The 24152-nt window shown below is 39.4% G+C and overlaps 1 protein-coding gene across 2 annotated transcripts in view; it reads left to right on the forward strand.

Moving 5' to 3' along the window:
* Nucleotides 1–24152, forward strand: part of RELN (reelin) — a 270835-nt gene that overhangs the window by 229139 nt on the left and 17544 nt on the right. For both annotated transcript variants that reach the window (XM_065743657.1, XM_065743656.1), the window contains exons 39-51: nt 66–237; nt 334–436; nt 3237–3466; nt 6016–6236; nt 7320–7467; nt 11368–11626; nt 12953–13202; nt 15016–15184; nt 18322–18462; nt 19827–20004; nt 21222–21415; nt 22381–22637; nt 23366–23520. In XM_065743657.1, the coding sequence (XP_065599729.1) occupies nt 66–237; nt 334–436; nt 3237–3466; nt 6016–6236; nt 7320–7467; nt 11368–11626; nt 12953–13202; nt 15016–15184; nt 18322–18462; nt 19827–20004; nt 21222–21415; nt 22381–22637; nt 23366–23520 (2477 nt within the window). The remainder of the gene's footprint in view (nt 1–65; nt 238–333; nt 437–3236; nt 3467–6015; nt 6237–7319; nt 7468–11367; nt 11627–12952; nt 13203–15015; nt 15185–18321; nt 18463–19826; nt 20005–21221; nt 21416–22380; nt 22638–23365; nt 23521–24152) is intronic.

The following is a 24152-nucleotide window of genomic DNA, read 5'->3' on the forward strand; positions in this document are numbered from 1 at the left end:
TATTAATTTGCTTTTTAGTAGTAGTTTTATTAGGTATTAATAAAATGTCCCCCTTTTATTTGTAGGCAAAAAAGAAGAAATCTGGATTATAGATGACTTCATTATTGATGGAAATAACCTGAAGAATCCCATTATACTTTTGGATACCTTTGACTTTGGTCCCAAAGAGGACAACTGGTTTTTCTATCCTGGGGGAAACATTGGGCTTTATTGCCCATATTCATCTAAGGGAGCTCCGTAAGCACCTCTCAGCAATAAATTAGGGAAAAAAAAATAACAAAAAAAAAGACTGGAATAAATTTGCTCTAAGATACTCCTTCTTTTTTTTCACAGGGAGGAAGATTCAGCTATGGTATTTGTTTCAAATGAAGTTGGAGAACACTCCATTACAACAAGGGATCTGAGTGTAAATGAGAACACTATAATCCAATTTGAGGTACTTGTCCTCAGAAAGTTACTTCACATTTCACTCTAGGAGTTCTGGTTGTTCAAGTTCAGCTCATTGTTGTATTTGTCCAGCTATTATGATTAACGAGCAGAGATGTCTCTCTAGTTTCCTTTGCAATTGCTTTGATATCACTTTCCCTCTTGTGGATGTATCACAAATCTTTTATCACATGGAGGGAAATTTCTGCCTCAGAGTGTCCTGTTGCCTAAATTTCTACTTTGTTAATGCATATATATTTTCACTGATAATATAGCATGTACTACAATTTGGAGATTCCCAACTGGTAGACAAGATGATGAGTACTACAATACAGTGAAGGTGTAGACTGCCACTTCACAGCCTGCTCAGGATGTGTAGTTGCAGTATTTCCATGATCTGAACCATAGTGGAGAGCTACAATTTCTTCTGTGTCACTAAAAGTTATTTTCTTACGGGCTAGCTTTTTTGCACTGGCTGTACTTTCTCAGAGAGCCAAGCCTCTGCTTTTCTTGTGCTTACACCTGTGCTTTCATTGAAGCTCCAGTGGAAGCTGCTCTTTACCACAACAGTGTGAATTCATATTGTCTTAGGAAGTAATCTAAATGTCATGAACAAGGAGCACATTTTTTGTGCTTCTCATATAACCAGTATAAACCAGAACATCCAAAAACAACACGTAATCTAAACCAAATCGTGTTTCTGGTTTATCCTAAAATCTAAACTGTGCATTGGTTAGAACAGATAATGATAGAAGTAACCTTTTGACCTATCATGAATTTGTTTAGGGAAGCCATTGTACTGTCATTAAGATATTGAAAAAGAATCGTTCATGTAAATCACTATGCCATAATTACAAAGCTGATTTTAACAAAGATGTACCATGCTGTAGCATTAAATAGCAAATGATACTGGTTTATAAACAATTACTGAAATGATACTAAAAGTTATCCAAGAAAACCTGGTTTAGCTATGTACTCATGCATGCTTCAGTTTGTCATGCAACTAATTCATAAATTATTGAAGGCAAACCATTTTCTGTTTTAAAATACAGATTACTGTCTGTAGAACAAAAATGTTTGAGGTCAGTTTAAGAAATTCATCAGTCTTCCGAGCATTAACTTCACAGAACCTCCATGCATACTTCCATATGTGATAAGAATATTGTCTTAAGGAATTTAAATGACTTTAGCTCATAATTTTGAGAACAGGAGAATAAATGAAGAAGTTATGCATAATGCAATAGAGTTTCTTTCTGTGTCTCAAGAATAAGAAACTATATTAGGTCAAGCACATCTCTAAGCTTCCAGATGAGTAGACAACTCTTCTAGTCAATATAGGTGATGGCTCTCAAGTGTGCTGAAGAGTGATGAGGGAAATTAAGTGTAGGATATATACTTTCAAATTAATGCATAGTTCTGAATATTACTGGGCTTTAGAAAAACAGTTTTGTTGTGGAGCAGTACATTAAAAAGTTACCTATTTTCTACTACAAATATATGTAAAAGTACTCAGTGTTTTATAATTTTAGTACAGGCTTCGTATTTCAGCTGCAATAGGCTTTTGTTTATTGGATGACATATATAGTACATTTTTTATATGGCATGGTGTTGTAGTAGGTGTGGCTGGGACACCGGGATGTGATGCGATAGGCCCTCCCCTGCTCTGTGAGTGATGTATGACTCATGCTCTAGGGGGCATGATAGATGTATGTATACAAAGAGCTGCCGTGCCTTATTAAATGCCATTTTGCCATTTTCTACATAACCATGTTGGTGTCTGTGATGGCAGTGGCCCTAGCGTGGAAAATCACTAGCCCTCAGCAGTCCAATCTTCAAGAACAGAGACAACAGCATAGTCATCCTGCAAGGGAACTAATTCATCTGTTATGAAAGCAATCTGAAACAGAAAAAAACTTCTTAATATCAGCGTGAAAGAAAAGCAGACCTTTTCAGTGGAGGCATGCAAAAAATCATCTTAAAAGTTTTCAAATTCTGTATAAAGCTTGTATTATTTATTACAGGCAAGTATTATTAGCACAGCTGATCATGCAGACTTTTTGTACTTTCTGCTGTTCTGGACATCACGAATCTTGTCAGAATACCTGAGATACTTGATGCTGCCAAACTATGTTTTGGTTTGACACCGAATCTAAATCCAATCCAGCTATGATACACTTCTCAGTGATGTCTCCTCAGGCTTTGCTGCTATAGATGAGCAGAAAGGGTAGCGAGTATTGAAAGCTAAAGAATGTATTGAAGTGATGCAGCACACAGCCTGAAGGGTAATCTCTCTGATACAAACATTTTTTGGAAGTGTGACATAAAGGACTACAGTGCAGTTAGTAACTTAACAGAAGTTTATGTTTGCACTTTTTGGTTTAATATTTCTGTTTTTAAAATTGCACATTCTTTTGGTGCTATGATATTTTCACTCCCTGCCACAGAACTGCATGAGCTGATGCATTTGTTCCAACCACGTTATCAGCTTTCCTCCTTTGCAATTTTCTCAAATTAAGTTTTTCAGTTTTGGGGTTTTTTTTAGTGGAAGTATTTCAGAATTCCATATCACATTCATTTTACAAAAAGCCAGAGTGCAATATGCCCATGGACAGGAAGGACAATGTTCAGGAGTTCATGTTTATATGCACAGCCTGAGTTTGTCATCATAGTTGTTAAATTAATTCCTAACCTACCATCTTCCTGAGCTAAATATATACCACACCACACAGGGAGGCTGACTAAGATGAAGAATGATTAGGTGTCCCAGCCTGCCCTTTGTCATCTTCTGCATTTCATGTCTTGGACTCCAGATCAATATTGGCTGCACCACTGACAGCTCTTCTGCTGACCCAGTAAAACTGGAGTTCTCACGTGATCTGGGAGCAACCTGGCACCTCCTTCTGCCCTTATGCTACAGCAGCAGCAGCCACTTCAGCTCCCTGTGCTCCACTGAACATCATCCAAGCAGCACTTACTACACAGGAACCACCCAGGGCTGGAGGAGGGAGGTCATTCACTTTGGAAAACTGCACCTCTGTGGGTAAGTGCCTAGCTTGTATGGCACCCACCTGGTTGTTTGGTTGTTTTGGTTTTTTTTCTGTTTTCCATTCAAAATATTCTCCTAGTGTGAGTGGTCCATAAGAACAGTGGCATTAAGCGAACCAAACGACAAGCGAGTGTCTCCACTTTTTGCATGAATGGCAGTTAAAGTTTAGCTGATTCCAAAGAATGTGTTGTGCCTAATGCTAATTTTGAATGCTAATATTTCTTATTTATCCTTATATCTGAATGACACATTGAACTTCTCAAGGATTTTTTTGTCATGAAATCAGATATTCATTAGAAAATACATTAAAAGTGAGCTAGTATGAACTAGACTCTACTTCAGTGTACGGAAATGACATAGCTACTACTCAAGATTTCTTGTAGTTACAAAGTTCTGTGATTCTAATTAATTAACTGCTGCTGTCATTTAGATACTTCTATGTTTGTAGGACAATCTAGGTTGGATGATAAGAGATATACTGCATAGAAAAATAATGTGCTAGCAGGAATGTTAATGTGTAACTTTTCAAAGTATATAACAATACTGTTCACTTTTTCAGAGAAAACTCTCTTATACCATCAAAACAGTTTACATAAAAAATCATATCGTTAAGGATTAAACTGTAGTGCACATGAATAAAAATGAGCTATGCAACTATGAGACTGGATTTATGAATCTAATACATGCGGTGGTTCTTCCATTAAATAAGTGGCCTCTAAAAGTATGAGAAGACCTATATAAGAGATGATAACCAAATCTGGAAAGCCTGGATGTTTAAAATTTTAAGAAAAATGTTTAATTTTTAAACTTGAATATTCTATTTTATGACAGTTAGCATTTCAAGCATGGAATATTTAACCATCTCTGGCAGCAGCTCAGTTGTCTTTCTTTTTGAGCCCAGAAGATTTGACTCTTTACCCAAATACCAATGCAACCCTCCAAATTAGAATGTTGACAGTGCAGAATCCTAACCCATGTAACCTTTCCAGTTATTTTGATTTAGCACTCGGTCCCTCTGCCCACCTTCCTTCCTATTCCTTCCTTATTGGTGGGTCAGAAATCAGTTGCTGATAATCAGCTGAACTCGGCATCCATGAAACATTTAGTGCCATTACATTCTTGAGCCAGAGGGTTGAAGAGGAGTTTTCTCCACCAGAATCCACTGGAGTAACAAGAAAAAAAAGCCAAACCTGACTCATTGTGTAACACTTAAAAGAACCAGTGTTTTCATCCCTGAGATGTCAAGTGATTAATTAAATGAAGATAACTTTCTGTTATTTCTACTACATGTGTTATTTTGGAAATCAACGTGTGTACCCAGCAGATAGCTGTAACTAAGAATCAGTATTCCAGCTAGGCCCTGAAGGAAAACACCTGAGCATGTTGGGTTGGTGAAGAAACTCCTGCTGACTTCATCAAAACCAGTATTTAACCCTCTGCTTCAGTTACAACATGCACTTCATTCAGACCAGCAGGGAGCCTGAGACAAGGAATTCATGTGGGGTGGAATGAATCCAGCCCAAGGGACAGAGATTTCCTCTAGGGAAGAGTTTAAAACATTTCCAACTTCACGCTTACTTTCTTAACCACAGGGCATGATAAAAACAGTGGTTTTTACTCACAGCAGGAAACTGGTTTATGGGTATCCTCACTGATCAACTGCCTCTCACCACCTGAATCACATCATCAAGATTCCTTTCTAGGAAGTAAAAAGAGAAACTCTTGTTAGCTACCTGTGCTACTGATTCATCTGCAGCATTTAGATGTTTCTAACAAGCCGTATAAAAGATGTAGTGCAATTAAGCTCTTTTCCCTTCTCACTCTTTTAGTTTCCTTCCTCCTTTGAAATGTTTTCTCATGTGGGAATAAAATTAATCTCTCGTGCTTTTCCCCTGCTCAGTTTGTTTTCCCTCCTTCCCCAGTCTGTTCCTCTTTACATGCAGCATTGATGCAAGTATTACTTAGGCAGCAAATTAAAAATGACAGGCCAGCACCCAAAGGAAAACATAGTTTAAATTAACAACTTGCACTATAGGTCTGTTTTAAGATTAAGCTGTCTGAAAGCAAGCTGAATACCCCATGACATGGCAGATCATGTTTTCTGTCCATGTAATTGAGGGTGAGATTTTACCAGCCCAATTCCACAGGTGGTGCACCCTGGAGGCGAGGTAGCAATGTGAAGCAGGATTTCATTCTCCAGGAGGGAATGGAAGTGGCCTGGTCTGACCCAGATGCTGTAAACCAATGATAGAGAGAAGACTGGTTAGATTTCAAATCCCATTTTCAAGTCTGTCATTCAGTTTTGGAATTACAGCAAATAAATAATGCTATTTCTATTTCTGTCAGTATTTGCATTGAATGTCAGCATAAAGATGACAAGATGAAGGAATTAGATATAGCAGTCGGTTTCTAGAATTAAATTATTTATCAAGTCAGTTCCACCAAAAAGACATGTATATGTATAGTACAGTATATAAATATAGTATACAAATTAAAAAAAAAACAACTGTCACTTGAATTAAGTACACTTTACACCTTTTCAGGTTGGCAAGGTTCAGATGGTACCAAGGATTTTATCCTGCTGGATCCCAGCCGGTGACGTGGGCCATTGACAACGTCTATATTGGTCCACAGTGCGAGGAGATGTGCAATGGGCACGGCAGCTGTATCAATGGCACAAAGTGCATCTGTGACCCTGGGTACTCTGGGCCAACCTGCAAAATAAGTACCAAGAATTCTGACTTCCTTAAGGATGATTTTGAAGGTAACTCTTTTCATTTTTAGCCTGAATTTTGCTTGTGGGTCTTAATGGAACTGAAGGCTCGAGGGATGAAATAGCACCATCTTCCTCACCTTCTGCATGCTTCTGAATCTGATTTATGCTGTGGGACTATGAAGCTGTTTAAAATGTAATTCTCAGGCATGGCTTTTGAACATCTGATGGCTATCACTTGCCTGTTTTGTAGTATCTGACTCCTTGCTTAGCTTGTCATGCTGGAATATAAAATCTTCACTGAAACAGTGTTTCTTAAAACTCTAAATGCAAAAAAAAAAATAATTGCAGAAGGAAATGTTGATACACAAAATTTCTAGAAAGACGTATATGTCAATCTAATTCTAACAAAATGTGTATTTATTGATCAAGTAAATATGATGGAGTATTTTGGCTTTAGCACAGACAGCACACATGCAAGTGAAGGAAACAGAAGGGCTTGGGGGCTATGCAGTTTCTCACTACAGGTGAAATTTGAGTGGCTTTCACATGGCAAACATTATTTCAAAGCAGACCTCATGCCTCAGTTTGAACAGCAGACCAGGACTCCAAGCGGAAAATGTCAGGAAGAAACTCAAAGCCCCATGAGAACCTCAGCGTACACCGCATCCATGCGAACACCTCAAGGGTTTCCCTTACTAACAAGTAGTACAAGAATGGCATACCTTGAATCAGTAGCACCTAGGAAGCAAACTCCTCCACTCATAGGTGCTACCGTTCATTTCAAGTTTTGCCAGCCCTGGATTGCATGCTAGCATATGGCGTGCAAAGTTTCTTTATAGAGGTGGAAACATCACTGTTGTCATACCCAAAAAAAAAAAAAAAAAAAGAAGAGAAATAGGAAATCCTGTGAAAAACTGGAAACTAAGGTCCCAAACTTAATACTTCTGTTTACAGTTTATTTTTAGTTTTGAACTGTGGCAATTTTCTAGAAAGCATTGACTCAGACACACAGGCATGAATGTTCGTTGAATCTACATGTTATGTTTAATTTAGCTCTCTTCCTCTGGAAATAGTACTCCTGCAGTAGGAGCGTGTCAGAAAATCATAAATATGTATTTACTGTGTATTCAGGTCAGCTGGAGTCTGATAGATTCCTGCTTGTGAGTGGTGGAAAGCCATCAAGGAAATGTGGCATCATGTCTGGAGGAAACAACCTTTTCTTTAACGAGGAAGGTTTACGTATGCTGATGACTCGAGACCTAGATTTGTCACAAGCAAGGTAACACAATTTTTAAGTCCTTTCAGAATGTCGCTGAAGAAATACTATACTGAAGAATAAGACATATGTGATACTTCTGTGGTCAGGGGAAGCTGATATAGTCTGCCTTCTTCACTCTAGCCTGTTCTTTTTAAACGGTGTTACCATTTTACATTTAGCTTGAACTTGAATGGGATTAACCATTTAAATGCTACTTCTTTTCCATGAATAAGAACTCCAGGATCTGACACCGCATCTTCGGTAGTTCATGCAAGTTTTTATTTCTTAAATGAGTAACATGAGTAATTGTTTGCACATCATACACTCTGCTTCTCTTCAGTTTGTTGTGTTATGAGCCATTGTGGAAACAGGAGGATCTGCTGCCAGTATAACTGTTACATTCATCATCTCATAATTCTTTCATTTCCGAAGCTTAATTTCTTCTCATTGTGCACATTTGTTTCCAATAATTCACTGAGAAATTCCCGTCAAGCTGTCACCAACTACACTGAAGACAGCAACTAAAAAACAAACATTTTTACTGTACTTAGAGACCATGTGGTATCATTACCAGAGAGATGTTTAATGAGAGAGACACGCTAAGCAAGCCACATAAAAAATGTTACACTCCTATAAATTCAACCACATCCTAATTGTGTGTGTGCTGACAAATAGACGTTTTCTGATTTATTTAGTATCTTAGCTTCTATTCTTATGTTATTACTTTGGAGACATTGCCTTTTCCACAAGATTTTTGCCACTGGTACCTTGCAAACTCCCTTCTCCTTTCTAATGTTGCGTGGGAAACACTTTAACAGGCAGTTTATCACTTCTTGCCTTCTTGTCGTAAATAGCACTGAAGCTCTAAATAATGATTTCATTGAGGAGCCTCCTGATCGATAAGGAAGCCTAATTTCAAACCATTACATTTTTAGATAAGCAATTAGCTAACCTTCAGTGAAGTGGGATAGCTGAGATCCCTCTATTGAATTTAGGAGATTATTCAAAGCAAACTTCTTTCAGAACTTTGTGAACACAGACGTCAATATGCTGTAGTAATTTGATTTCCTAGACTGCTCTGAAATTAAAAGATTGTTTAACATAAGATACAAGGGATTCTGTAAGTTGCTCCATTAGACTAAAGAACATGTTTCTGTTACTGCTCATGTTCAAAGGGATGTAATTTATCTCTTTTCCATGAAAGTCTGTAGCTGGATTTACATATATTGACCTCAAGGTGTTATATGGAGATAAATGGCTTCCTAATAAAAGGAAAATAGAGCAGTGTGTTTCATGTCTGGTGTATGCCATGAAAAATAACAGTTATTGACAAATAACTGTATGTCCTCATCTGAACAGCAGGGTAGACTGTAAGGGCATTGCTGGGGACTGCTCTTTAGAAACCTAAAGAAAATGCAGTAGGATTTGCTTAATTTCCAGGCTGACTTTATTGGCCACCTGCAAAACAACACAGCAGATTTGGCTTTGATACAGACATGCCAAGTTCTGCCTGGGACCTGGGGAGAGATTTCTATGCCAGGAATGACAAGAACCAGCAAGAACCAGCATTTCTAATAGCTCTTTTAAAGAGTGCTGGACTCAGTAATCACATTAAAAGCCTTTGCTTTTCTTCTTAGAGATCCCCTGAAATACACAGCTGAGCAGTGCTGTCAGTCCTATGTGCCACTCTGCATGGGGGAATTCAAATCAAATGGACTCTCCAATCCAGAATGCACCATCATCATCTCTATGTTTTAAAGAATTTAGAACAGGGGACAATGTCTTGCCATTACAGTGATAACGGCAGCTGAAAATACACAGCGTGAAATATCAGTAGGGATGGTATATTTGAGGTATCCGAATATCAGTGCATTTCAGCGTTACTAGGTCGATAAGAAATCTTTGCTTATCCTTTCCAAAATAGGCAGAACCTTTGCAAAATATCTTTGGGGTGAGAAAAGAGAAATTTAAAAGTGCTATATTTTTAATGGAGACAGTTATACATTATGTTACCTATATTCGAGTGAGTTGTTACTACACTAGCAAAAATTCACATGAAAGAATATTAACCCATAGAGAGCAGATTCAACAGAAATGGCTGCTTAGGTTTATTTCCTTTAAATAATGTGTTGAATGTCAAAGAGAGTCTGTAGGGGAACAAAGGCTCACCAGCAGTGAGTCCAATCCATTATATATAGATGCTATGTTGATCCATGAGAGTCCTCAGCACTGCTTTACAGCAGAAGCAGTATGTTATGTCTGGGACATGGAGGTAGATATAACTATAGCAAAAGAAGTTATATATAGCACCAAGAGAACAGTGAGTCGCAGTGAGCACTAGAATTAATTGACTTGTGGATCTGGTGTTTTATTGAGGCTTTGTCTCTTCAGCACCTCTGCAGCCCTCGCTCCCAGGGGATCTACCTGCAGATCAAAGCTGTTGGGAAGGATGAGCCCATGACATTCATGTCCACCTTGCTGTTCAACAAAAACCAAGCAATACTTTTGATACAAAACTTGTTTTGCCATGTTTCGTTTAACCATGAGGCAGGCAGCTCTAATGCAATCATAATTAAAACAGATAGAGTACTTTAAAGTTGTGCAAGAGCTGTGCAAACATGAATTAATACTTGTAATATCCCTGCAAGTCAGATGGGTAAATATAATTACAGTAGTGGTTCCTCCACTCCAAGTGCATTGGAGTGCTATTTATAAGCAGCAGCTAACAGGAAGAATTTCACAGTTTGATACAGGTCTATCTATTGTACCTCTTTGGAGCAGCCAATTGAAAAGAGGATGAAAGCATTCATGACCCTGAGTGTCTACAGCTGGCTTCAGGGAAGGCAGCACATTTAAGTGGTGTGATTTAGACAAATTTCCCATGCTGACTAAATGGACAAAATGATCCCTAAGTGAAACATGCTTTGTTCTCCTATACTGATTTTTGCTAGTTTATGCCACTGGAAAATTGAGGTTTTTATTTTGCAGTGAAGCATTTCAGCAAATTCATAGCAAATTATGATTTATGTGGGCTGCTCCGAAAGTAATACCTCCTGATTTATTCTGTTGGTCCACAACTTCAGAAGTGGATGTTTGTGGTATGGCAGCAGAGTCTGAACCTTCCCACCAATATTCCATTACATTTTGTTGCCACGTGACAGATGGCAGCAGAGGGGCAGAATGACAGAATGGCATCTGATGTGGAAATGCAGATGAAGCAAAGCGGATGAATGCCTCTGTGTGGAAATAGTGGCACCTGTTGACATTCATCAACACTTGCTGAACGCTTATGGAGACCATACAGTGGATGTGAGCACAGTGAGGTGGTGGGTGGTGCATTTCAGCAGTTGTGAGAGTTGTTCCCCTACATTGGTGCAGTTTTAGAAGCGCAGAATGCAGGGTCTTTTTCATGGCTCGCAAAAGTAGATAGATAATAGTGGTGATTATGCTGAAAAATAGTTCTCTGTAGCCGAGAATTTGCTCTATCAAATAGGATTGTTTTGATCTTTGTATCTGTTGTAGTTTCCATGCAAACAAATAGAAGGCATTACTTTCGGAACAACCTACATAGTTCGGGCACTGATGCTTTTCTGACACTAAAATCTGTACTCAGAGGTTACAGGTTAAAAATTTCATCCAGGATTACATTTCTGATATTTGCAGCACCATCTGCTATACAGACGAAAGCTCACAACGTAAGTGACCAGCTTTGTTCAGCACCTGACTAACTACCACACAGGCAAAATGAATTGTTGTCATCCCACCTTCCTGTCTTCTTAGATTCTTTAGGCTTTTAAAAGAAAATCATAAAGTCTCCTAAGGCTAGCTCTTATTCAAAGGAATTAAGATGCTTATCTCTCCAGTTGGCAATGTTGGATGTTGAAGAAAAGAAACCTTTACAGTAATTCCTCCTACTGTTAGGTTTGTGCAGTTCTTCATGAGATTGGGATGTGGTAAGGGAGTCCCAGACCCCAGAAGCCAGCCTGTACTTCTGCAATATTCTCTCAATGGAGGTCTCACATGGAGCCTTCTCCAGGAGTTCCTCTTCAGCAACTCAAGCAATGTGGGACGATACATTGCCCTAGAAATTCCCATGAAGGCCCGTTCCAGCTCCACTCGACTTCGCTGGTGGCAACCGTCTGAGAATGGGCATTTCTACAGTCCCTGGGTCATCGATCAGGTAAGTACTTATGTTTTGTATTAAGTATAAGTGTTATGGTTTTATTATATTTGTTATATTATTGATATTCCACATCATAACATCATGTAGTGTATTGGGAGTTAAGTGCTGATCCACTGCGTGGATCATTGTATATATATATTTATATATAACAGTTATACAATATAACACAGACTGTGTTGTCATAATGTTTCCCTTTTGTTGGCTTATGCCATTTCTCTGGGCCATCCAAAAATGTGTTGTATGAATATATTCCAAGATTAAACTAATCTGTAGTATAAGCAGAATTACTGTCTGCTAATTTTGTGCCTTCAGTGCGTTGTTTCCAAGTTGGGTACCAAATGTCTATCTTGGAGCTAGGAAGGTCTTTTATACAAAGGTAGAGCCACATGGCCACGTTACAGAAGTCCTTAGCATGCAAAATTCAGGTCTGGTAAGAAAATAACTATTTCAAATCCATAGAAATCTGGAAATTCCTCAGTAGAATGTAAAAGGAAAGCTATAGAAAACCTTCAATTTGTGTCAATTCAGTAAAAGTTTTCTTTCATATTTGACTTCTGTACACAGTATTATATTGCTTTGTATGATTTGGTATAAATCTCAAGAACTTCCACTGAAGTCATTGCAGTGACAGTAGTGTTATTTGGCTGTCTAGGTTGACTTTGTTTAAATATTTATGAATATTCTTCACAGCAGTTAAGAAAAAAAGACACTGATGCACACCTTTAATGGTGTGGTTGCAAAATTTTACTGCCCATTCATCCATTTAAAAATGACCCCCAAAAAACCTCATTCTTTTATTCCTCTATCTTCATCGAATTTAGTTGGTTATATTACTTCAGAACAATCAGTAATCAAATTCAGAATAGCAAATGAGAATTAGTTCTGCCTTATTTATTCAAGAGTAAAATGCTCATCTCTGAAAGCCAGTGGTAAAACAGAATATTTCTCCATTTCAGTCATCACAGGCGACCAGAAAATAGTGCAGCAGATTTTGGTAGAGCTGAACAGTCAGTAGGAAAAATATCATTGTAGTCCTTTTGCTCCAACCAACATTCATTTCTGTGAGCAGTTTTGCCTCATCCAGGATGGAGTTCACTTCCCTAAGCTAAGACAATCTCTTAGGATCCCACTACAGGAAAAATCTGTTCCCCTGTCTCATAACATAAGACCTTTACAAAGTAAATCTGTCTGTTTTGGACCAATGGAATACATGTACATAGATCACTAAATCTTTTCTTCTTACAGGATTTTCTGTTGTGTGCCTTTGTGAAGACTTCTAAACATGGTTTCATTTCAATAACAATTCATTATATGATGTTTCAGATTCTTATTGGAGGAAACATCTCTGGCAATACAGTATTAGAAGATGACTTCACTACACTGGACAGTAGAAAGTGGCTGCTCCATCCTGGTGGAACGAAAATGCCAGTCTGTGGGTCTACTGGGGATGCTTTAGTGTTCATTGAGAAAGCTAGCACCCGCTACGTTGTAACCACAGATATTGTTGTCAATGAAGACTCTTTCTTGCAAATAGATTTTGCAGCATCCTGCTCTGTCACAGACTCTTGCTATGGTAATGAATTCTTAGTAGATCCTGCACTTTCTCTTCTTCTCTAGTACAGGAAAATGCACTTTTTTTCTTGTTCCATTAACCATCATAACAAGAACTGAGAAACAAAGGAAAACTACATATTTCTGTCAGGAACTGTAACATCAGCATTTTTTGCTGGTGTCTGAAACCTAAGACAAAACTGAAGTGCGTTTTTCCCTCCAGACAGCTAAGTTGCAGTTCAACTCATTTATGAAAAAGACTTTCAGCTGTCTTACCCTAATCCCATTGCCACGCTGTTGTATCCACTGCTTGGGATGCTGTTCTGGTTCTAATAGTAGACAGCTGGGAGCTTCCCACATGTATTTCTTGTTCTGTGGGTTTGCATTTCTTGTGAAGTCTCAGTTCAGATTTCACACTCACCTGAGTAACTAAGAGTTCACTTATATCAGCCTACAGCTGACACAAGCCAAGTCAGCATCAATTGTGAAAATGTGTATAATCCATATGAAAGAAAAACCATGATATATATGTATGTATATAAGCATGTATGGATGTGTGCATATATCTATGCACAGTATGCACATATTTGCATGTATATACATACATATGCACATAACGATGCGGTTTGTAATTGCTTAGATTCCTATTTTTTCTTTCGTGTTCAGGATCTGTTGGTTTTGGCAACAGAATCCCTAAGAACATGTCTGCCATGTTTAAAAGTGCTTTGGCTGCTTGGTTATATACTGCCCAAAAAAAAAAGTTCCTTCTTTTTTTCATTGTTATTCCTTTACCAACTGCACTTACTGTTATCTGAACTTGATGGAAAATTAGGTAGGACACTACCTAGGTATGCTTCCAGTCATGATGAAGATCTAATAGTAAAAATTAACTTAGCCTTGTTTGTATCTGCTTTTTGTGTTTTTATAGCAGTGTTCTGTGCTTAGACATGAAGTAGAACTGACTGGGTGATTAAGGCTCAGTCTCTGTGTATGAGAGTAGAAGAAATGGGCCAGTAGTAATCAAAAAAGATAGCAGATTTACCACCTCTGTCACTGCAACCACACTCCATTTTTTATACAGCCAGAATGCCTGGCAGCTGGAACATTCACTTCAAGTTACAGTTCCATGCCTATTATTTTCTTTTTAATGGCTGCATAAAAGTTGAAGTTTTTGGTGAGCTTGACTAATCTTTATTTTTCATAATAAAAGTTTATAAGCGATAAACTGCAAAACAAAGAAATTGCTGATTCTTGCTGAGAAATGAATACATTAGTTTAATATGGCTAGATTGTGTTAGAATGAAAACAAGCTCACTGACTAACAAACTCATTCTAAAATTGTTTATGCTGGTTACTGAAATGATCTGGTCTGGAGTGGTTTGAAAAAATGACTAAACCGTCTTACTGAAGAGCCAGAAGTTTGAATTTGAGCGTTGCTCTGCTTTACACAAAGACTACAGCCAGCTGAGTCTCATCATTCAGATTGAAAAACAAAAAGGTTTCTGGTCATGATGCTGTCACATCACTTTCTTGTACACAGCAGCTACCAGAAATTGGCTTGAATTAATCCTGGTGACTTGACAGATTATCTTTGCACCTGCAGTCCTGTGTACTGCAGCCTTCTGAGTTGTACTTGCCCAGCAACACGCAGCACATCCGCCAGCACTGCCACTGAAGGGGTTGTCTTCATGCTCCTGACACAAAGTTTTGGAAAGTTTTGAGTGGTTATTTTGTCAGTGTAGTCTTGTGACTAAAGATCTCAGGGGTTACCAGCCGACCTGCTGATGCAGGCCTCTACCTAAGTTAACCTAGGCTAACCAACTTTCCTCCTTTAGCTATTGAACTGGAGTATTCTGTGGACCTTGGAATTACCTGGCACCCAATTTTGAGAGACTGTCTTCCCACTAATGTGGAATGCAACAGATACCATCTCCAGAGGATTCTCATATCAGACACTTTCAACAAGTGGACCCGGATTACTTTGCCTCTGCCTCCCTATACTAGGTACGCCTTTCTGGTTTCCTACAGAAATAGGAAATTCTTGTGTGCCTTATCTTATGAAGGGCAGGAGCAGGGGGAGCTCTTAAAACAATCTCATGCTATTGTCATCCTCACTACATTCGGATGTTCTGATGGCTAATGTGGACTGTCTGACTCCCCACCTGCATCCTGTGCTTGCTGTTGTTGGCTACCAGCTGCTGTGTTAAGAGTAGCACTTTGAAGGCTTCTTGTTTTCCTGCACATTCCTTGTATCCTTTACATCTCTCTCAACTTTGATGCTCATGTTGTTTTTGCACTGCCCCATTTTCACCTCCTCTTCCTTGTTATGCATTCTTTTGTCTTTGGGGTAAGAAAAATTTTCTGGGAGGCTGCATTTTGTGCAGTGGAAGGAGCACTGACCGCTATTTGGAGTGCTGCCATACCCTTCACTGTTATGCCCTGAAAACAGCTTGATATTTTTTTGCTGTTGTTGTTTTGTTTCTGCCAGAAAGATCTATACAGAGCTAACCTCCTTCTTGATCCACTGTTTTGCAGTGCTAGCTGTGACTGTCCCCCATGTGGTCATACCTGATAAAACTAGGGCAGAGCTAGCCCAAAGTACAGACAAAGGCAGCGTGGACATGAGGCCCACAGCACAACTTTGTTTTCCAGCTTCTCTCCTGGTGCTGAGCCCCATTTCCTAACATAAACTAGGCTGAGCTAACTGCGGTCACAGAAACAGCCACAGTGCAGGGTTAGCTTATGCTTGCTTCAGAAGTTACAAAAGATGCCCACTAGTGCATGTACAAGTTTGGAAACAGAGACCTTTTTCTCAGAAATTATACTAAGAGCATCTATACAGTTGCCACAGGTTTTGAGAATGGCAGTTCGTGTTCTGTTCTAACCATTTTGTTATCTAGATTCTTCCCTATCTCCATTGCAGTGCTTTATGACAACTAATAGTACACGCATGGCTTGTTCCCAGCAGTGATCACCTCTGCTAACTCATATGCACTGCTTCACTATGTATTGTCTGTAAAATCCATTAACATGGCAGTCTTTGCAGGAGGTCTAAATTTCCATGCAGAGGGGGCTTTCTAGTACTTCATAGGATAAATAAAAACAGGGGCTGGTGCTCAAAACCAGTTGAATTTGGACCTGAAAGGAACATACTCCTGAGATTTACTCAGGTTTTTGCATAACTGTGCTTTTAGGGCTGAGATTTTTTGACTGCCAAATGTCAAAGAAGTCTGATGCCTTTCTGAGGGAAAAAAAATTCTGTTCTCTCCAGTCCAATAATTAACACATCTTGGCTCAAATAATACTATTTCCCAAAGATTGTAAGGGATTGTGTGAGAGGTTATTGCAACACTAGCCCACAAGCAAGAGAGAAGTTAAGCTTTATAATAAGGAATAGTACAACTAGTAGTAAAGTACACCTTTAGTAAAGGCACAATATATTTTTTCTGCTACTTAATTACTTCAAGCTGTGAAATAGCATGTGTATTTCTGACTACTTGTATCTGTATATTTTAGGGACCTGCAGACTACTTGGTGAACAGCTTGGCCTAGCACACAGCACCCATAATGGCAGAGCGTTATAAGGCCCATGAGGGCTCTATAACCTGTGGCCTGCAGAAGACAGTGAACATTTAGTTATATTTTAGAGCTGATTTTAAAATGCAAATGTGAACACAAAGCTCCTCCCAGCAGCATCAGTTCTGTAAATTGTCAGTGAAGTGCAAAACCTAATGTAGGTAGACTGAGGTATTGGTCCTTGTCTTCAATTGTCAAGGAATTCTTCATGATTTAAATATTTCTGTTAAAAACCCTATTTGGTAAGCACAGCAGTAGATTTCCCTTTGGATAAACTTGTTATCCATTCACTGCCTGTAGTAAGTTTATTAAGAAATAATTCATAGTGTAACACTGACCTCACCATAAAGGGTCTACTTTTACACTGAATAAGTCTGTGGGATTTTGTTTATTTGTTTTGAGGTTTGCAGCTGTGTTTTAAAAGAAAACAGACTGTACAAAATTCAATACTGCCACCTAGTGCTGTACGGCAAATCATCGACTACTCTGAATTTAAAATTGTACGCTTGAAAAGTTACAGAAGCTCATCTTCTGGGAACTATTCTCATACAGGTCTATGAGGCTGTGTGAGATGAGCAGCTATTTGGTGCTCCCAGGCTGTTTTGGCTGGGTTGCTGTAGGGCAAATAACCCTGAAGAACGGTACTCAGAAAGAATAGCACAGAGGATGGTGTGTGTATGTATATATATATATATATGGTGGTCAGCCCTTAAATGGGGCCTGGGAGAGGTGGAGCCAGACTCCACCCCTTCCAGTCACACAGGTACATGACCTGTGCTCCTGCAGCTGACTCAGAGCTCGCCTCAGGTGATCAATCAGTGGTTCAGGCCACGATTCAACAGTTCCCATACAGTTGCCACCATCTGTCCTGGGAGATGAGAGATTTAAGATAACAGTATCAAAGTAAGGTTTGAAAAGAGTTCTACGTTCCATCTTTCATCAATAAAATGAAAGTGGTTTATTGAAAGAAGCCAGGATCACACCACAGATAAGTTCTTATTATTTCTAGTTAAATCCAGGATGGAGGACAGGGAGGAAACTGCAAAGCAGGGTCACACCATCACTGACCCCATCAGCCCCACACAGGTCTCACCTACCCCTGTGGGTTTGTAAATGCAGCATGTAGTGTAGGAGCCAACCCACTCTCTTGAGCTGCACTGTCAGTGTAGCCAGAAGAATTCTCAGAGGAAAAGGTTAGTTCATTGCCAAAAGGGTGAAACTCAGGCTTGGGGTGAATCTTGGAAGATTTGGTCCAGTTCTCAGCCTCAGATTTGTGCCAGAACCCAGCTAGGAGGACCTCCTTATCTACTACAGATTTCAGGAAGCCTCTTCTCTGTCTATTAGTATGCCAGTGAAATCCATTTAGCTTTGGTGCAGCTCAGTGGGAGCCCTCATCTCGGCCTTTGGGGGACCTTTCTGCTGTCAGGAATCAGCCCTGGGTTATGCAGATACCAAATAAATCTTCCAGGAGCAGCCTAGCCACAAGTCTGAAATTTCTCTTCAGTTAAAATAAAGACTTGCTTACCTAGAAATATTACCCTTCAGTTTTCCTTTCTCTCCCAAAGGTCTCAAGCAACCCGTTTCCGCTGGCACCAGCCTGCTCCTTTCGATAAGCAGCAGACGTGGGCGATTGACAATGTCTACATTGGAGATGGTTGTATAGACATGTGCAGCGGCCATGGCAAGTGCACACAAGACAACTGTGTGTAAGTGCACTTTCTTCCTTATCCAGCACAGTGCCACAGCATTTCACTCCTCTGTAATTTTAACAAAATCACAGAAAAGGTTTTGGATACAATTTTTAAAAGGAAAGTGGACTTTGTCAAAACTGAGCAGGGCTTTGCGACCACATGGGAACAGAAATTTCAAGAGTCTGGATAAGTGCTGGGGTTAGTTCTGGCAGATCTCTGCCTGTTAGTGCACCAAGTGATGCTGTTGGTCTTCTCACACACTGCCTCTGCTGTTAGCTGCACTGAGCTTGACTGCCCTCTCACAGAGGAGGGAGAAGGCTCTCCTTGGGGCTGCACACCCTGCTGGGGACGTACAGTCCCAAAGCTCCCCAGAAGTCATCCCTGGTTCCCAAGTGGGTTGTCCCTTTGCCCTCATCCTGCTGCTGGATTCTCATCCTGCTGGAGCTCCAGGACTGGTAATGGAATACATGTGCTAAGCAGAAGGATGTATGCCAGCTCTTCACAAGGCCGATTTTTGCCTTGGAACTAGCATTGGTTTGGTGGCCAGATGCCTTTGCTTCGTGAGTTTGCTCTTGGAGGGAGACTGGTTTGATCCTCAAACTGTCAACCCAAGAGCATACAAAAAGCCCTGCAAAACTGCAAACAGCAACCAGACCTCCCAAGATTTTTCTGTTTGTCAACAGAGAAATACCTTCCAGATGGATGTATTGCTTTTCCAGTCACAAATGGTAACAGAAATGGGAGAATGGTGGGATAATTTTGCTGTGACTGTGTTTGTTAGGAATATATTCTACTGCAGGATATATATATTATTGTGTTGTCCTCTATCCCAACAGTACTGAAGTACCAAGGCACAATCTCTTTGTAGAAATACACATAGTAGCAGAACACATTTCTGTACTTATATCCAGATTTCAAGACATTACAAAGCTTTTCAGAAGAGGTACCAAAAAAAAAAAAGGGGGGGGGGGGACTGTGTAAAGGAACAACAGGAAATTATCCATTAGGATTTTACAGAAACTTGTGTAAATTTCACATTAGTTGGGCATTGTTAGGCTTGGCACATCCTTTTAGTTCTGTCTATCAAAGTAACATGTATTTTATTGATGACATTGTGTTGAAGTACTCTGTATTATAAGATAGAATGAAAAAGCATCTACATAATACCGTCATTCCTCAAATTGTTTTCGTTTCATACTAACAACTTCAAAAAGTGGCAGATGTTTGAAACCCCAATATGCAAGTTGTGCGCTAGTAAATGACGCACACAGGCTCTGTGTGGAATAACACTGCACCTTGATGTGGGATAACACGACACAGATCAAATCTCTGTGCATAGTCTTTGCCAGCTGAATTTTGCATTTGTTTTTCCTCCACAGCTGCGATGAGCACTGGGGGGGACTCTACTGCGATGAGCCAGAAACTCCCCTTCCAACACAACTGAAAGATAACTTCAATCGCTCGCCGTCAAACCAGAACTGGCTGACAGTGAACGGGGGCAAGCTGAGCACCGTCTGCGGAGCGGTGGCCTCTGGGATGGCTCTTCACTTCAGTGGGGTTGGTATTCAGCACAGACTTGCTACTTTAGATCTAAGAAGTTAAATTAAGAGCAGTGTGTTAAAAAATATATTAACGCAACACAGTAAACATAAAATATATATAAAAAATTAGATTCTGTAGCTAGCTGAAGTGCAAAGTCAGATAGGTACTACAGACCAGCACCAGCCAGATCAACTCCAGCAAAGCAGATAACCATGATTCTGGCATTTTCCAATTTTCCTCCAGCCAGGAAAATGAGTAATGGCGTGGAGGCCTCCTGAGAGCAGCTGTGGCGGGGCCTCTGGAGGTGGAGCTAAGCACAAAGTTTGCTGACTTTCAGACCCACCCACTGATAATGGCCTCCTTGTAACACAGATTTTCCACAGAGACTACAGTTCGGTGCTGCTTCTAATCCGCACACAGAGCTAAATGTCCAGCTAGGCACTTACATGCAGCTGCTGTGTGCTTACTCCATGAAAATATGTCCATGTGTCAACTCATAATTCACATACTTTGTTGGGTCTTTTTACTTATTTTCAGTGTAAATTTGGAGTAATATTACTTGTGTTTTAGCTGCATATATAACTGTATAACCCAGACTGCTACTGAATTACAGTTTGCTTTAGATAGCCTCAGGGCTATAAAAATGACTAGATGGTATTTTAGAAACATAAAACTTGTGTTTTTTCATGCATGTTTATAACTAGGTTCAAACTGATGCAAGTTTTCTGAAGTAAACTAATGAAAATATTGCATTTCCAATTCCTTCCAGTAGGACTAAGTAGGCACCACTTAATTAACAGTAAGCAAAGTATGTGAAATATATAAGGCATTATCAGAAAGCACATGTATTAAAATTGCTGTGCTGTTTGATGATTTGCATAAACAGAACCATTAGCACACAATCAGCAGTGCATGGAGAACCTCATGTTCTACATTGGAGATGTGGATTTTTGTAATTCTCGTATTCAGCACGAAGATGAATAATATTATGCTTAATACTATAAAGCTGTAAGTGCAAGAAGCAACGTGTGGATATTTTTAAGATGGAACATAACAGAAACTGTTCTCAGAAAGTCATTTACTGTTCTGTTGTAGCTTTACTTTTGTTACAATTTGTAAAAGTTGAACTTTTCAGGAAGATATTACAATATGTAATGTTATTAATAGTGACTGTGTAATTGTTAAGTTCTACCAGAAAGCACCAACCAGCATAACTTTTCATTGCTTTTAAGGGCTGCAGCCGTATGTTAGTTACAGTGGACCTGAATCTCACCAATGCAGAATTCATCCAGTTTTATTTCATGTATGGATGTCTGATAACTCCCAACAATCGCAACCAAGGAGTGCTGCTGGAGTACTCTGTGAATGGTGGAATTACCTGGAGCCTCTTGATGGAAATTTTCTATGATCAGTTCAGCAAGCCTGGGTTTGTAAATTCTTCCCTCTGCATGTATAATTTCCTACATTAGGTCAGGTGATCTCGACTGTTTTGTAACAACTTCTGACATCCAAACCAAAGCAGTAATAAAAGAAAGATCTTCAAGAGATCAGTCTGTCCAGTCCTGCAGGCATTTATGAATGTCTTTAAAGCTTGTGCTTAAGTATCAGCATTTGTTCAGCTGCAAGGCCACAAGTGCAGGAAGATAGCTACTGAAATGATCCTATTCTTCAAGTTACTTTCATTTGCAGTCACGCTCCTTACTACTAGCTCCTTGAACTTGTTTGAAAATGGTGTATAGAGGAGAAACTGAATTTCTGCAGATACCCATCAAGAGGTCTACACTACACTCAGACACTCTTTTCAGACATTTGTGAGTTTCAGAGCATGCACAGATATAGGTGAACCCTGCCCTCATTTATTAGTTTAAAAGACTCATAGAAACAGGGCTGGGAAGGACATATGGCTTGACATTTTATTTGAACTCACAAACAAATCATTAGCATTTTAATTGGACAAGTGATTTAAGTATGCTATTGACTACTATTGTGATGGAAATAAGAAAATTTCACTGAATAGCTCCAGGCTGAAAATAGTAATTATTATTCAATGCTTCCCTTCTTAACATTTCCCTAGGATCTTATGTTTATAGACCATTGCATTGTGTTCCTTAAAGCAAACTTTGAACAACTCATGCCACAGTCTGGCTGCTGACCCTCTCCACCTTACTGTGAGCCTCCATGGAGGGAATGACATTGGGAATTATGAAGGTTCTTTATTTTGGCAGTATTTCATGGGAGAAGGTAGGCTAGATCACCTAACTTTATTTTCCCACTTTCCACATGCTCTAAGAGACAACAGGGGTAGACCTGGTCAAAGTACCCACTACAGAATGTTGAGAAGCATCCTTCCCCTGTGGGTTTCCTACAGCTGATTTCCCCACTGTATTTCAGTTTTGTGAACATCCTCCTTCCTTACGAAGCCAAAACTATTGGGACACGCTTCCGCTGGTGGCAGCCTAAACATGATGGTCTGGACCAGAACGACTGGGCTATTGACAACGTGTTGATCTCTGGCTCAGCTGACCAGAGAACTGTGATGCTTGACACATTCAGCAGTGCTCCTCTGCCACAGCACGAGCGCTCCCCTGCTGATGCAGGGCCCACCGGGAGGATCGCATTTGATATGTTTATGGAAGACAAAACCACAGGTAAAAGTTTTACAAGGACCTGAATTGAAGAGCAAGGAGTCAATACAGAGATTTCTAATTCTTGCTGCACCTCTGAATCTTTGTCTCCTATGACAGATGTCATAGGCAAGCACTATGAGCATCCTTGCTTCTTTTTTCATAGTTTTGTTGTTATTGTTATTCACAAAATGCAAAACAAAAATATGTAATGTAACTTTTTCTAATGAGTGAATTTACTTAGAAGATGAATTTGTCTTCAGATTAAAAAAGGATGAAAAGAAACGAGGTTATTCTTTCTTTACCTATCAGTTTCCTATTTACTAACTGGCTTAAACATCCTTTAGGAAGGCTAAGTTACATTTTACAAATAAATTTTGTGGAAGATGAACTACTTCTGAAATTTTACAAGGCTTGATAACTAACAATGCTGAGTGTTCTTTGTGTAGACGTAGTCAACAAACATTAGAAAGTTTTTTCTATAGCATTCAGTGCAACAGAAGTTTATGTTTTCAGTAAATCTCAGACCCGTAAACCTTGAACATTAAAAAATAATGCCTATGTAAGACAGTAGTAAGAGCAATAAATGTAAGAAATGTGTACATGGGAAAATGGAGCATTGCCATTCAGGAGCAGTACTAAATAATTCTCATGTAGGCTGAAAAATAAAATACCATTAGTGTTTAACACTACTTTCTGACTGTTTTCTTAACACATGTTGTCATTGGATTATGTTCTTGTTTATTTTAAAGTGAATGAACACTGGTTATTCCACGATGATTGCTCAGTTGAGAGGTTTTGTGATTCTCCTGACGGTGTCATGATCTGTGGGAGCCATGATGGCAGAGAGGTTTATGCAGTCACCCATGACCTGACTCCAACAGAGGGCTGGATTATGCAGTTCAAGGTAAAATCTCAGTCTTCTACATAACTATTCTACTATTCTGTAACTCCCTTTACACCAAATCTAAGTAGATTTTTCAAGAACTAAGATGATATCAATACCTATTCATGAGCCATTCCTTGCAGGGGAAACTGTTAATTAGCTGTCTTCATCTGTCTCACCTGCTTGTCGGTCAGCTGCAAACCAGAGGTGACACACTGTTCTCTTCCAGCACAGAAGTTGTATAGACATCATGTAATAAGGTTATTAAACATATATAAGGTGCCTATTTTGTTATAGCTGCTTGGTGAAGTGAAAGCATCTCCAAAGTGGCCACACCTCTCCTATGTGGGCATGTGTTCACATCCAGCCTGCTACTAAACCTGCATACATCCCTTTACCTACAGAGAAGAAATAATCCATCAGTACCTGGAAGTAATAAGAGCCTTTTGCACATCTCTCTTATAAAGAAGGTCCACTGGATATAACTGATCTGTGTGGCTTCCTCTGAAATAGTCAAATCTTACACTTTATGGGAAAGGAGAATAACTTTTATCAGTTATGAGGTATGGGGGTATGAAGCAGAACTGACAAAACCTGGATATTCATGAAGATGAGCTAGCTAGAAAAAAAGGTGGGATAAAAAAAGGAAACTG

This window comes from Cyrtonyx montezumae, unplaced genomic scaffold, assembly GCF_038088225.1.
Source record: "Cyrtonyx montezumae isolate F1298 unplaced genomic scaffold, pur_monq_1.0 scaffold_3, whole genome shotgun sequence".
NCBI lineage: Eukaryota > Metazoa > Chordata > Aves > Galliformes > Odontophoridae > Cyrtonyx > Cyrtonyx montezumae.